General features: G+C 40.9%; 3 protein-coding genes across 3 annotated transcripts; 2 read left to right on the top strand and 1 right to left on the bottom strand.

Annotated features, from left to right (window-relative positions):
* Positions 1-5,388: 5,388 nt before the first annotated feature.
* LOC101295375 (FHA domain-containing protein DDL-like) lies at positions 5,389-5,886 on the bottom strand. Its single transcript, XM_004289107.1, has one exon. The coding sequence runs from the start codon at positions 5,884-5,886 to the stop codon at positions 5,389-5,391; it is 498 nt and encodes a 165-aa protein (XP_004289155.1).
* Positions 5,887-6,093: 207 nt separating this feature from the next.
* Positions 6,094-9,236, top strand: LOC101308316. Its single transcript, XM_004287870.1, has 3 exons — positions 6,094-6,981; positions 7,659-8,195; positions 8,293-9,236. Exons 1-3 carry the CDS (start codon positions 6,169-6,171, stop codon positions 8,404-8,406), a joined length of 1,464 nt encoding a protein of 487 aa, XP_004287918.1. The 5' UTR covers positions 6,094-6,168; the 3' UTR covers positions 8,407-9,236.
* Positions 9,237-10,321: 1,085 nt separating this feature from the next.
* LOC101295084 lies at positions 10,322-12,075 on the top strand. The gene is made up of 3 exons (XM_004289106.1): positions 10,322-11,253; positions 11,353-11,883; positions 11,965-12,075. The coding sequence occupies exons 1-3, from the start codon at positions 10,474-10,476 to the stop codon at positions 12,073-12,075; spliced, it is 1,422 nt and encodes a 473-aa protein (XP_004289154.1). The 5' UTR covers positions 10,322-10,473.
* Positions 12,076-13,596: the final 1,521 nt, after the last annotated feature.

Raw genomic sequence — 13,596 nt, 5'->3', positions numbered from 1 at the left:
AAGATGACAAATATGTGTTAAGAGATAGAGTTCCCATCTAAGTACAATAAGACGCATCAATGTACTCAACACAATACGAAAGACTTGACATCTCATTCGCTATGAAAAGTTGTAACGCTAAGTGTAGCTATGCGCTCACGCAACGCCAATGTAATGGTAGTAACTCCTTTTTCAATACTTAATGGTATGGAAGGTTGAGGCTTATTTTATCCCTACATAAGAAAGACACATCAAAAGCGAAATCAGAATCTGCCAAGTTTTGTAGGTCAACTTCCACGAGACCTATAGGAAATCTCACTCACTGGAAAATGGTGAAATTGGTACCATTGGAAAGGTCTATGTGTCTACTTTCCAGAGACACCAACCATTTGATCATACATATCATATTGAGTGAGTTATGGCCGTTTTCGTAAAGTAGGACGAATCTGTCCGAGAATCTGATTTTGGCAAAACAGTCAACATCGACTGGACTTTTTGAACAGCTCCTGATGAACCAGAATGTGTGTAATATACGGTTGGAAAGCTAAATGAGTCTAGTTTCCAAAACCGTTTACGGTTCGTTCATATGTATTTCCTAGAGGAAGTTACGATTGTTCTAGTAATTGAAGGTCATGCTGCGCGGAAATCTGATTTCCTGCACGAACTTATGTTTTGAGTTCACAAGCGACCTTCTCCTCAAGATCTAAGTGTAAAAGATCATTTGAGGACAATACGGCATGATTTAGTTAATCATTGCCCAATGCCACATTTGAAGACATGTTAAAAAGCATTGACATGCTAAGTTGTTGAAACTTCTGTGATTAGTAAAAATCAAGAAGAGCCCTATGATTGATGTAAAGATCAGAGGGGGTGCGAACTTCAGGGGGAGTCTAACACATACATACATGTCACTATCAAATATGAAGGGTGCGTTGTACTCTTTTTCTCCTACGATCAAGGTACAGTTTTTATCCCACAGGGTTTTTGTGACTTGACCAGGTTTTTAACAAGGCAACAGATCAGCACCATCGGCATATCAGCGCGCGGCACAAGGGGGAGTGTTCTAGGATATTCTCTATGTGTGCCTTGGTCTTATACCAATATGATATGTAATTAGACTAGATCTATGTATTCATATCCTTATCATATTGATATTGTGTAATTCCCTATATAAAGGGCTCCTATCAATGAATAAGATGATGACTCTCTTGCTATCTCTTTGTCTCTACACTTTATCCTTTATCAAATAGTACAAAAAAAAAATTAGAGACCTTTGTATTTCAGTTATGCCATTGATCAGAGTACCTCAATCAAATCATTTTTCAAATATCTTAAGAGCATCTCTAACAATTGGTATAAAACATAAACATATATCTAAATTTAGGCTACCCAAACCTATAATAGTCATATAGGTTTTGCATCTCCAACCCATGGAGATAAAACCTAAACATATGTAATCATTTTATATCATCATTTAATTACTCCATCCAAACGTTTAATTATATTATAACATGCATAATTATTTTATATTAATAAAATCTGACAATGGCCCACACCCACCGACCTTCATAAATTATAAGTTTGGTCATATTTAGTTGAGTCAAAATAAGACACATTTTAAGTAAATCCTATTTTAGCTCAACTTTAATAGTGAGTTGGAGATGAGATTTTACAAATCCTTAACATATTATAGGTTTTAGACCAAGGGTTGAAAATGCTCTAATTTAGACAAAGCACAACATAAATAATTCAAGAAATAGGAATGTCATGAGTACTAGTAGCTCCACAAAATCCGAAGTTCTCTGTAAACCCTAATAGAATATATTTTCTCCATCCAACGACGCGTTTGATGACGTCGTCGTCGGACAAGATCTGCTGGTGGTTTGGTTAGTGACCAGGCTTCCTAGGTTGATTGTCAAGACCCACCCCGAATTTTACCCTAAAACCCGGAGTAAGTCCTGCGGGGACCACTCCCAAGGAAAGATTTACCGAAAAATTGGCAAAACTTCCCTTGAAAATGGACAACCCTTACTTGAAAAATTTCAAATTTACACTCCTACTAACACACATCCAACCTTAACTCCTGGAGCCATCCGCTCCCCGCAAAACACAACCACCACAATATCAACAATACATCAACATCCAAACATCACATAAATATCCAGCTTAAACATTAAACTTTATCCTTCAGATACTCTAAACAGAAATCAACAGACCGAGCACACCACCGAAATAATTTACATTAATCCCAAAGTATTCAGAGCTACTAGACACTAACGGAAGCAAGAAAACACGGGTAGGTTAAACAGGTAACCTACTGGTGAAAAGTGGCGGAAATGCGGGTGACTATGCCTCGCCTCCTACTAGATCCAACCTGAACTCTGCAAACTGGGCAATTTAAAACGAATGGCCCAGAGGAAAACATTTAATGACGTTAGAGTGAGTGGACAAAAATAAATTAATAAATAAAATATTTATGTTTCCCCAAATCAATTTTCAAGGAAAAATCGAATGCATGCCGCAAGCGATAAAACTTTTATCTCATAAAATATCGAGTCTCTCAGACTCTATAATATATGTATGTATTTACACACGTCCATACTCCCTATATAAATTCATGGGTCTATATAGGGCTACTACGCTCGCGTCCAACGCTCACGTTACGCCTTAATGCGGTGCTACACTACTCCATTAAGGTGGACAGACGGGTGTATAAATATGTGCCCATACCCCCTATATGAATTAAACACTCATATAAGGCTACTACGCTCACGTCAAACACTCACGTCACACCATAATGCGGCTATATGCTACGCCATTAAGGTGGACAGACACATATGGCTAGCTAGCATTTATATACATACTCTCCTCAATAGACATATTCATACTTATTTTTCGGTAACTCTCCAAGAGAAATAAAAGGGTCAAAATTAAATGACGTCAAAACTCCAACAATTTTAAATGCTCAACCAAAACCATAGCATGCATAATATTTAAAATAAAAGTCCACTCACAAATTAGGCCTAAGCCTGATGTCGATCTGGGGCCTCGTCTGCTCGAGCCTCCTCACGTCCTGTTCCAAATATAATATTAATTTCCCGACCGAAATTCCAATACTTACTCAAAAATAGGCAAAATAAATATGAGCCGTAACCACGCTCATTCTCGCCTAACTTTGATATTCCTAAACCGAAATGATCCAAACTTTAATGCCAAAAATGGCAGCCGCAACACAATCTCCCTCAGATTTAATGACTTAGATCTTACGGCCGGATTCTACATTAATTAACCGCTAAAAATACCAAACTTCGGAAATTCACAAACCTAACCGAAACTCCTCCAAAAATTCCATAATTCACATCAATAAACTCCCCTTAATTTTCCACATGTAAAACCATAAAAATCTCCCACATAGCGGCGGCGCCGCCGCTAGCTCCGCCGGCAGCGCCCGGCCGATTCCGGCGACCTTCAATGCCTATGAAAATTTGACAGCATCTTCCTCTCAACTCACTTTATAACTTCCTTAACTAGCACAACACCCAATTCGAAGCCTAATTAGGTCAATCAAGCAAAAACATCATAAAGCCCTAGAAAATTCAACTCCACATTTCTCCTTACTTAGCTCAAGGGAGGGTGAGACCTTTGGAGGGGTTGCTGCACGGGAGGAGGGCTACAAAACGAGCCAATGATAGCCGGCTTTGGTGACCGGAGGAGGGAGCTCCGGCGAGAACACAGTCAGTCCTTCGGGAAGAGTTCTTTCCGCTCAGCGGTGTTGTGGCAGCGCTCACCAGCCAAGGATGAGAGAGGAGGAGACGCCGGTCTAGACAGGACCGGTGTGGCAGCCTTGCTCGGCCGAACTACGGCGGCGGGCGATGGATTTCCGGCAAAGGAAGAGAGAGCTCGGGAGAGGGGAAAACTGGGGAAGAGGGAAGAGAAAAGAGAGAGAAGGAGAGAAAATGAGAAATGGTTTAGGCCTCCCCAAACCGGGCCAACTCTAAAAATACCCACACCAAACATACATCCAACTCCAAAAATAATACCCACTAAAAATTACGTACCTTTTACTATCCCAAAATTTACCCTCTTTACCGTCATCATAAATTTCTTCTACGAATAATTCTCCGTAAATAACCGTCCCCCAAACCCCTCTAGGGACCAATGAAACTATAACCTCAATGACGAAGACGGTAAAAATTCTTATTATAACCAAGCTAGTAAATACGGTAAAAATTTAAGAGTCGAGATGTGACATTGATGGCGGTGGAAGAGGAGATTCGTGCTATTTCAGAGGGTTCGCCGAGAAGTCGCTGCTTTGTCGTCGTTGTGCTGCTGTGCCATGCTAGTTGATTCAAAAGGGAGGGGTGGTGGCCCGCTGGGCGGCAATGTGGAGAGGAGGCGAGGTCATGACAATGGTGGTCTGCTGGATTAGGTTTCCCGATATGAGTTAGATCCCTTTGTCATGAATGGAGGCAGTTGTTGGAAGGAAAGGGTTGGCTTCAGTGCAGGTTAAAGTAAGCAAAGGCGGTGGATCTCTTATGGTGGCTGCGGAGATTGGTGACGGCGCGGTGGTCAGAGCTTTGTTGTAGGTGGTCGCGTCTAGGCAGCGTTTACTTGGGTGGCTCGATCTCCAAATCCAACAGGCTGGATGTTGGGCCTGGATTCTATTTGTGCCCAGGTCTAATTAATTGTTTTTTTTTTTTAGTTTATTTTGTTTTGGTTTAGTGGTTTATTTGTCCCTCCTCTTTGAGTGAGGATTTAGCGTTTTGGTAAGTTGGTGTTGAGGTTGTGTCGTTAGGTGTGTCATGGTTATAGTGTCGTATCAAGTGACTATTTTAACGTCGATTAATTTTTCTTGTCATTGTAATAGGGAGTTTACTTATACATATATGCTGGTAGTTTTGACATATAATGTTTAAAATGATTGTTTTTTCTTGAGATTGGCTGTGATGATGTATTGAGGCTTCTTGATTTGGTTAGGTTACAGTTGAACCCTTTTCGATTCTTGTTTACTGTAATTGTTGTTTGTATTGTTGGATTATATAATATAGATATTTTTTCCTAAAAAAGAAGAAGGCAAGCACAACCAAGCATTTGAGTAAGGTTTGAGCTTAACAATTCTTTTTATGATGCTCTAGATATTAAAAAAAAGAAGAAGAGGAGATTGGGTCAACCTCGATTTGAATTACTTAGAACTTGATTGAACCAATATGTAGCTCTAGCTAGAAAGTCTGAATGTAATAAATCACAAGACCGATTAATAGCACTCTAAGGGGATTTGTTTCCAACATCCAAAGAAAAAAAACAAGTAGAGCAACATGTAGCATCTTTGATGGCAGTCCTAATGAAATGTCCTTACACGCAGCTGATAAGAATGTCTCATAGATACGTGAATGCGGCGTACTCTATCTATCAATCTACAGAATTCTCGTGCAGAATCACATACTCTCGGCTACTATTACCAAACCTGATCGTATCTTTCTCCACAAGTTCATAATATCGCTGAGGTTCAACTGCGACACCATTAACAAAAGTCTTATTTGTGCTTCCAAGATCCACGATGTAAGGCTTTACTTCCTTCAACAATGTACCATCAGCTCCCTCCTCTTCTGCTTGTCGAAATTGTATAACGGCATGTTGCTTGCTGCAGGAAGGGTGATCTATAGGGACGTCCGCGACCCTCCTTTCCCTCCCGAAAAGATAACAGCTCTTCCTGTATATCTCAACGGGTATGTTAACCTCTTCACCACCCCTGAAAACATAAAGCCGCCACTTCACATGAGGCCGTCGTCCTTCGGCCGGCTCCGAATATAACAGCGTTATACCATTGAATCTATTGGCTTCTGCGGCAAGTTTCCCAGATAGCTCAAACGTAGGTTTCTGCTTTTCTTGTGCTTCCAAAGCCTCCATAACACAACCTCTAGATATTTGTATGGACGACCAACTTTCTGCGTAGTAGAATTTATAGAATAACACGTCGGTGGTTATTGGGCTTAATTGGGCTGTATATTGTATGTTGGGCTCAGGCCCATAAATTAAATGGGCCTGGGATCGGACCCGGTAAATGGTACAAGTCTCTTTCTGCGCGGTTGTAGTTGCATACCTGAAGATCTTCATCGTCTTCACTCTTCATCAACATTACACCTCTCTCCCTCCCAAAAAGGTTGAATCTTTTTAGCCTCCAATTTTTTGATGTACCAAAAGTCCAAAAGAAAGTTCAATTCTTTCATCAAAGCGATTCGATTCTGGTACCTCTGGCTTTCTCTCCTTTTCGTAATGCCCAAAGCTCTAACTCCCTCCCGCCTCAAGGCTCTCCTCTTAGCCCTCTCTCTCTTCTTCAACCTCTACCTCCTCTTCTCCCTCCACGCGCCTGATTACCACATCACGCGCCGCTCCTCCCCTACCACGCGCCGCCACCTCCTCTTCGCCATCGCGTCCTCCTCCCGCTCCTGGCCCCGCCGCAAGCACTACCTCCGCCTCTGGCATTCCCCCGCCTCCTCCACCCGCGCCTTCGCCTTCCTCGACCGCGCCGCCTATCCCGGTGATGACGACGGCGCCGCGCCGGTGATCGTCTCCGGCGACACGTCGAGGTTCCCGTACACCGTCGGCGGCGGCGGGGGGCTGCGGTCCGCGATCCGAGTGGCGCGCGTGGTGAAGGAGATCGTCGACCGCGGCGAGGCGGAGGTGCGGTGGTACGTGTTCGGCGACGACGACACGGTGTTCTTTGTCGACAATTTGGTGCAGACGCTGGCGAAGTACGATCATGATCGGTGGTTCTACATTGGGAGCAACTCCGAGAGCTACATGCAGAATGTCAAGTACGGCTTCGACATGGCGTTCGGCGGCGGCGGATTCGCCATTAGCCATTCGCTGGCTAAGGTTTTGGCTAGGGTTTTCGACTCGTGCTTGATGAGGTATGGTGATTTGTATGGGAGTGATTCCCGCGTGTTTTCGTGCGTGGCGGAGCTCGGCGTTGGGTTGACTCATGAACCTGGGTTTCATCAGGTATAAGATTAATTTTGTGTCAAGTAATTAGCTGTCTGATAGTTTAATTAGAAATGTGGTTTTCCTTAATAGGCAGATTTTATTAATAAATTTGATTAGTACTTTTGGTTACTGGTTTTAAGTCATAGTTAGGATGCTTGATTCTGTTTGCTTGGTAAGGTTTTGTTTAATCTCATAATAAAAGAAGAAGTTTTAGGTTGGATTATCGGATGGCTATTGCGTTTAGAGATGTTTTTTTAGTGTGTTCAAGAAGTAAAGAATGGCTTTGGACTTTGTACAACTTGCCTTTTGAGGCGGGAAAAGGGAATAGGATTTGGTCCTATTTGGCTATGGTTTGTTGTGTGCTGTGGGGATGCTAACCTGCACCAAGTGGATTATAGGAGGAAAGCTCTTGGTAGAGGCTTCTAAGATTCTGTAATTTGTATTGGTGTAATAAGTGTTAGCTGGAAGATTACTAAGTTTAGTTACTCAACCCAGAACAAGTCTGTATATTTCGTGCAATCTTCCCAAATTCTTATGCAACACAGTTGGCCTGATTTAGTTGTTGTAGGCAATGCATGAAGTAATTCAAGATACAGCTGTTTTTGTATCGTGATGTAGCTTTTGTTGGAGTCTCATTACTTGTTAGAAACAATTTGGCTTTCTTCGCTTAAAATTATAGTATGAGCTTGTTTCAGGTTGATATGCGGGGTAATTTGTTTGGAATGCTATCTGCACATCCATTGTCACCTTTGGTTTCTCTTCATCATTTGGATGCTGCAGATCCGATCTTCCCTAACATGAACAACACTCAAGCTCTGGAACATCTTTTTAAAGCTGTGAAGGCTGATCCTGCCAGGATAGTGCAGCAAACTGTATGCTATGACCGTACACATTCTTTGACTGTTTCAGTTGCATGGGGCTATGCCATTCAGGTGTATGATGGCAATGAGCTTCTTCCAGATCTTCTTTCACTGCAGAAAACCTTTATGCCATGGAGAAGGAGCCGTAGTATTGAGGCAAGTCAGTACATGTTCAAAATGAGAGATTATCCTAGAGATACATGTAAAAGACCCTCTATCTTTTATTTGGAAAGTGTCGTCTCAAATAACCACGGCGGCATCTGGAGCAACTACACCAGGCACAATGTGGAAAACTGTTCCAAAGAAAATGCGATAAAGAAGCTGAAACATATCAGAGTTATTTCACAGAAGCTAGAGCTTGATGTTGAAGAGGTATTACTTTATGGATAGTACACATTTGAAACTTGCAACATGTGTGATTGGGTTGATTTAGTGCCCACTTAACTGATGTCAACCCCTCTCAATCCAGATGAAGGCTCCACGTCGTCAGTGCTGCAACATTTTGGAACCGTCTTTTAATGATTCAATGACTATCATTATCAGACGGTGCAGAGATGATGAACTTATATCCATGAATATCTAGAGTCCATCCTTTGGAATGGTTGCCCTGAGAACACAGGTACATGCAGAATTCAGAGAATTTGAACCAATTTTGGTTTATTGTGGAATCCTCTAAAGGTACATTTTTTATTCATATCTTGTTTATAAATGTTATATTGAAAAGTGTTTCCGGGAAGATTGGGAATATAAACTTTAATGCAGTCTGTATGAACTGGTTTTTCCCATATTTTTCGTGCCAAATCATTTTATTGCAAATCTGCTTGGTGGTAACTTAAAGTTTCATAGCTATAATCTTCGTTTTTCTTTGATGCTATTAAAGATCACAGCTTTGATCATAGAATTCTATAGGAAACAATGAGGAAGTTAAATTTTTATCATTTTCCAAGTTCATTATTTGTTATTTGGTTCTTTGACATTAGTTATCAGTTTTTAGTTCTCGAGTTTCCTAAAGTTTGTTGTGATATGAAACATTTAGTAATCTGTACACAGCTGAAGTTACTTTTTCTGTTGTCAGGAGGAAGACAATATGCTGGGATATAAGTCAGATAACCATTTGCCCTCAAATCAACACATGGAACAAAAGAGGAAAATTCATGTATTTGAATGAGTTCTGTGAAATGAATAACGCTAAATGTGTTGGAGTGTTGGAGTCTCTTATCAAAGGGAAGCTACTATGAGAATCTGCAGCCCAGTTGTTTTTTGATGTCTGATGAGGTTCACTCTTAAATTTTCCACTTTCTGGCAGCCATTATCTTGGAAATTTCATGAACAGAGAAAAAAGGAACAAAAATGCCAACCACCTATCTACTATGGGATGGAGATTAACCCAACTACCCAAGTAAATGTGGAAATGTAAGATTTGATATTGACTAATGAAGTTATAGGCATGTATTCACGTTGTAATGCTACATTTCGCCACGTTTATTATTGTCGAAGGAGCTTATGCAAAGTAAGGATTTTTTTGAGAGCTTACTGTGATTACAGTCTTCAGTTTGTTGTGCATTGCATTTCAATGATGATGCCATTGATGTTAAATGGTCGACTTCTGAGAGGCAATCTTCGAAGGTTATCCTAGGTGCCCTCCAATCCTCTATTCCAAGATTCTAACCTCCATGGTCTGCCTCCTCCCTCCCTGTATCCTTTATGCATACGCTTGACATGTGCAACAATTCATTACATATATCATGTATGCATAGGCTTCTTTATTCTTTGGAATTTGCAAGTAACCCAGCTTTCGAGTTTTCCAAGTATCTATGCAGATCCGACTTAGATGGTGTGGTGTATCTGACTTTTGCGGATCTAAGTAACTCTCACTGGTATCGCTTGCTTCATCTCATTTTCTTAAGTACTTTAGTGTTATGCTTAAGGTTCTATTAGCTATATCCATGGATCTGGTATCCAGATCTTGATTTGAAATTAAACATCTACGTTGGGATATGTTATTACTGTATAAAGATACTTGCCCCAAAATCTAAGCGTAAATTTAACATCTACGTTGGGATGTTAAGTAAACATGTGATAATTGTGGGTTAGGCATAATAATGGTTACCATAAACAGGAAACGTTGCTGAAGCAACTGTTTTAGACTCATCTTTATTGCTTAGCTCGTTACAAGTGACTATGCTTTGTGCTGATGTTGCTGCGTTTTTCACGCACTATATGCACAAACCATATGATCTTTGCATGAAACTCTTATGTCCTAACCATTAAATTATACCGTCGACTAAGAGTATATAGATATAGATAGATCGATAGATAGATATATAGATACATTGCCCCGTCCTCATTTCTTTGACGTGTTTCTTCCACAATTCATGAGTCATTTGTCAATTTGCGGACTTGGACTTGAATCAGACGTAGGTGCAACTCAACTAGATTAACGGGTTTGGCAAGAGAATCGACTCTTTTGAGTGTAAGAGGACCAACCACATGTCAAAGTTTGCAGCTATGTCATGCCATTGATTGTGGTGCCTAACACTCTGGTCATATGCACTAGCTACAATTTACACCTATTCTTTATGGTAGTGATCAACAGTCTCTCCAAATCTGTTTTGAGTTCTCTTGTTCCTTCACAATTTTGATCCTTAAAATGCAGCTTATTCAGTCACCCACCAAAGCCCAAGTTTCTTCTCGGTTGATAAACCTCTATATTATCTCATCTTCTGTCTGCACGCTCTTTCTTTTCATATCATTCTTCCTGGTGTTCACAAGCTCCAAGCTTCCGTATAGTTCGTCCCATGATGCGTATGCGGCAACTTCTACGTCTCTTGAACATGTTGTGTTTGGAATTGCTTCGAACCAGAAATCGTGGACGACTCAGAGGAAGGAGTATGTTAGGCTCTGGTGGAAGGGCCATTCCATGAGGGGGTGTGTGTTTCTCGAAAGCCTTCCACGTGATCATCAAAACCATACCAATGATACTTCTCTTCCTCCGGTATGCATCTCTGGGGACACTTCCGGATTTCGTTACACGTATAGAAATGGTCTCCGGTCTGCAATTCGCGTGGCACGAGTTGTTTCCGAGACTGTGGCACTCAACCACTCCAATGTGCGATGGTATGTTTTCGGAGATGATGACACGGTTTTCTTCCCGGAGAATTTAGTGAAGACTCTTTCCAAGTATGATCATGAGCTCTGGTACTATATTGGCGCCAACTCGGAGATCTATGAGCAGAACAGAGTCTTCGGATTTGGAATGGCTTTTGGTGGTGCAGGTTTTGCTATAAGTTACCCTCTGGCGAAAGCATTGGCTAAGGTGTTTGATACATGTATAGAAAGATACCCCCATCTCTATGGAAGCGACTCAAGGATTTCATCTTGCTTGGCTGAGCTTGGCGTTGGCTTAACTCATGAGCCCGGTTTTCATCAGGTACCCTTTCTTAGCTCCTAAACTTGCGAGTCACATCTTAGCAATTTCAGTTTAATAATCTTTTTGATTCTCAGTTGTTTCTGTAATTGAAATTGACAGAATGATCTTCGTGGTGATACGTTTGGTGTTTTGGCTTCGCATCCATTATCACCCTTGGTATCCCTGCATCATCTTCAGCACACAGACCCTATCTTCCCCAACATGACAACCATGCAAGCTCTGCAGCATTTACTGAAAGCAGTGAATGTTGATTCTCAGAGGATTCTACAGAAGACGGTTTGCTACGATAGATGGTTTTCATGGACAGTTTCAGTGTCATGGGGTTATGCTGTTCAGATATACGGAAACCATATGCTTCTGCCTGACGTCCTCCCGGTGCAAGAGACATTCAAGCAGTGGAAAAAGGGACCTGTATTGTCCGGAGTTTATACCTTCAACACAATCGAACAGCACCCTGATCCTTGTCGCAGACCGGTTGTGTTCTTTCTTGATCGTGTGTCATCGAGAGAGGATGGAATCATGAGCATCTATAAGAAGTCTTATGCAAATTGTTCCTATGACATGGCTTCCCCCAGGAAGCTTGAGGAGGTCAGAGTGCTATCACATAAGCTGGACCTTAACATCAAACAGGTATTACTTACAACATGCACTGTTAGTTTTCGAAGATGCTTATACAAGATACTAATTCATAGTTTCTTGATCACTAATCAGTTGCAGGCTCCAAGAAGGCATTGTTGTGACATATTACCTTCTACCGGTGGGAAGGTGATGGACATTGCAATCCGAGAATGCAAAGATGAAGAACTGATACACATGCATTAGATCTTAGTAGTAAAAATTCTTTATACTTAACTTTTACTGCAAGAAGTGTATCACAATTTACAGGTATTCTAATTTTACTGTATCAGAAGCATTACCAGGAAAGTTCATATTCTCTAATTAATCCTATGAATTTTTTGACACGCCAGTCTAGTCTTGAATTTGACTGCTTCCTTATATTGGATGGAGATTTCAAGGAACCACAAACCCTGAAGTCAAGCAATCTGACTTGAACTACATGTTCTAATGTAGAGAAATTACCAAGCAAGGGAAGCAATATCCGGGTTTTGAGAGATTCTAGGTCGGAAAACATGTGAGATAACTTAAGAAGCAGTTCACCATAGGCACCCCATCAGTATATATCTCTCTTTTTATCTTCTCAAAAAAAAAATATATATCTCTCTTTATATGGTTTTTGGCAAAGTTCTTAAAATAATGAATCATCCATGCCTCTTCTTGCCAATCGACATTTTAATAATTTTCTTCGCCAATCGACACCTTACACAACTTACAACTTGATCATAAACTATTATCAATCTGTATAAATATACCCAGATTTTCCATATTAATTTAACATACAGTTAAGGTCACGAAGAGAGGTGAAAAATTATTTTAGACCATTACTTTTTTTAACTAAAGACAGTTTTGTCATTCATAGTCAAGTAAAGGTTACAAAATGATTCGATCTACCACCTTGTGTCCTCCAGAGGACGAATAAGATCATTGAAGTCACCCATGGGTAGTACCCTCATTACAATTTCAGCTCACTTAAAAATAAAGTGAGTCTACAATCTAATAGAAAATAGATTATAAGCTAAGATCCCAATAACTGTAAAATTAGAAAGAAAAAAAACTAATAGAAAAATAGACTCACAACGTCATAAGACGTCATGAGACACAAAAAAGTGCTTAGGATCCTAATGAAAAAAAAATTATTTAATAGAAAACTAGAAAATAAAATAGTAACCCAAAGCCCACAAAAGAATTAAACCTAAGACCAAAACAGTTAACCAGCCCAGCCTTCCTTCACAGTTGCAGGCAAGACATGGAAGAAAGTTGTCATCGAGTCCCGTAGCTGTAAGCACACCACGGGAAGAAAAAAATACCATCTTCGCCACAAACACAGAGTCCAGCAACACCTCCTCCAAACCAAGAATTCCTCCCTTGAAAAACAAGGATAAAGATTTTATGCCGTCACCGCCATTTGGGAAGATGGAATCAAATCTACTCCACAAGTCGGTTTCCATGGTGTGCCATACCTCCAACTCGATCTGAAAAACCACGTTGATCAAAAGGTATTAAGAACTTCTGGTCAATTACCCCTCCAAGCAATGGGTTGCTGACATATCCTTCATATAACAGCAAAGTCATACGGTGTCGGTGCGACCAAAAGACCCACCTAGCCTTAGACCACCGCCGGACGAGGGTGGGATTTTGTGGTTTGTTGCCGACTCAGAGAGAGAGAGAGAGAGAGAGAGAGAGAGAGAGAGAGAGAGAGAGAGAGAGAGAGAGAGAGAGGTAGGT

Source organism: Fragaria vesca, linkage group LG1 (genome assembly GCF_000184155.1).
Source record: "Fragaria vesca subsp. vesca linkage group LG1, FraVesHawaii_1.0, whole genome shotgun sequence".
Taxonomy (NCBI): Eukaryota; Viridiplantae; Streptophyta; class Magnoliopsida; order Rosales; family Rosaceae; genus Fragaria; species Fragaria vesca.
This window is presented reverse-complemented; position numbering and strand designations above follow the sequence as displayed.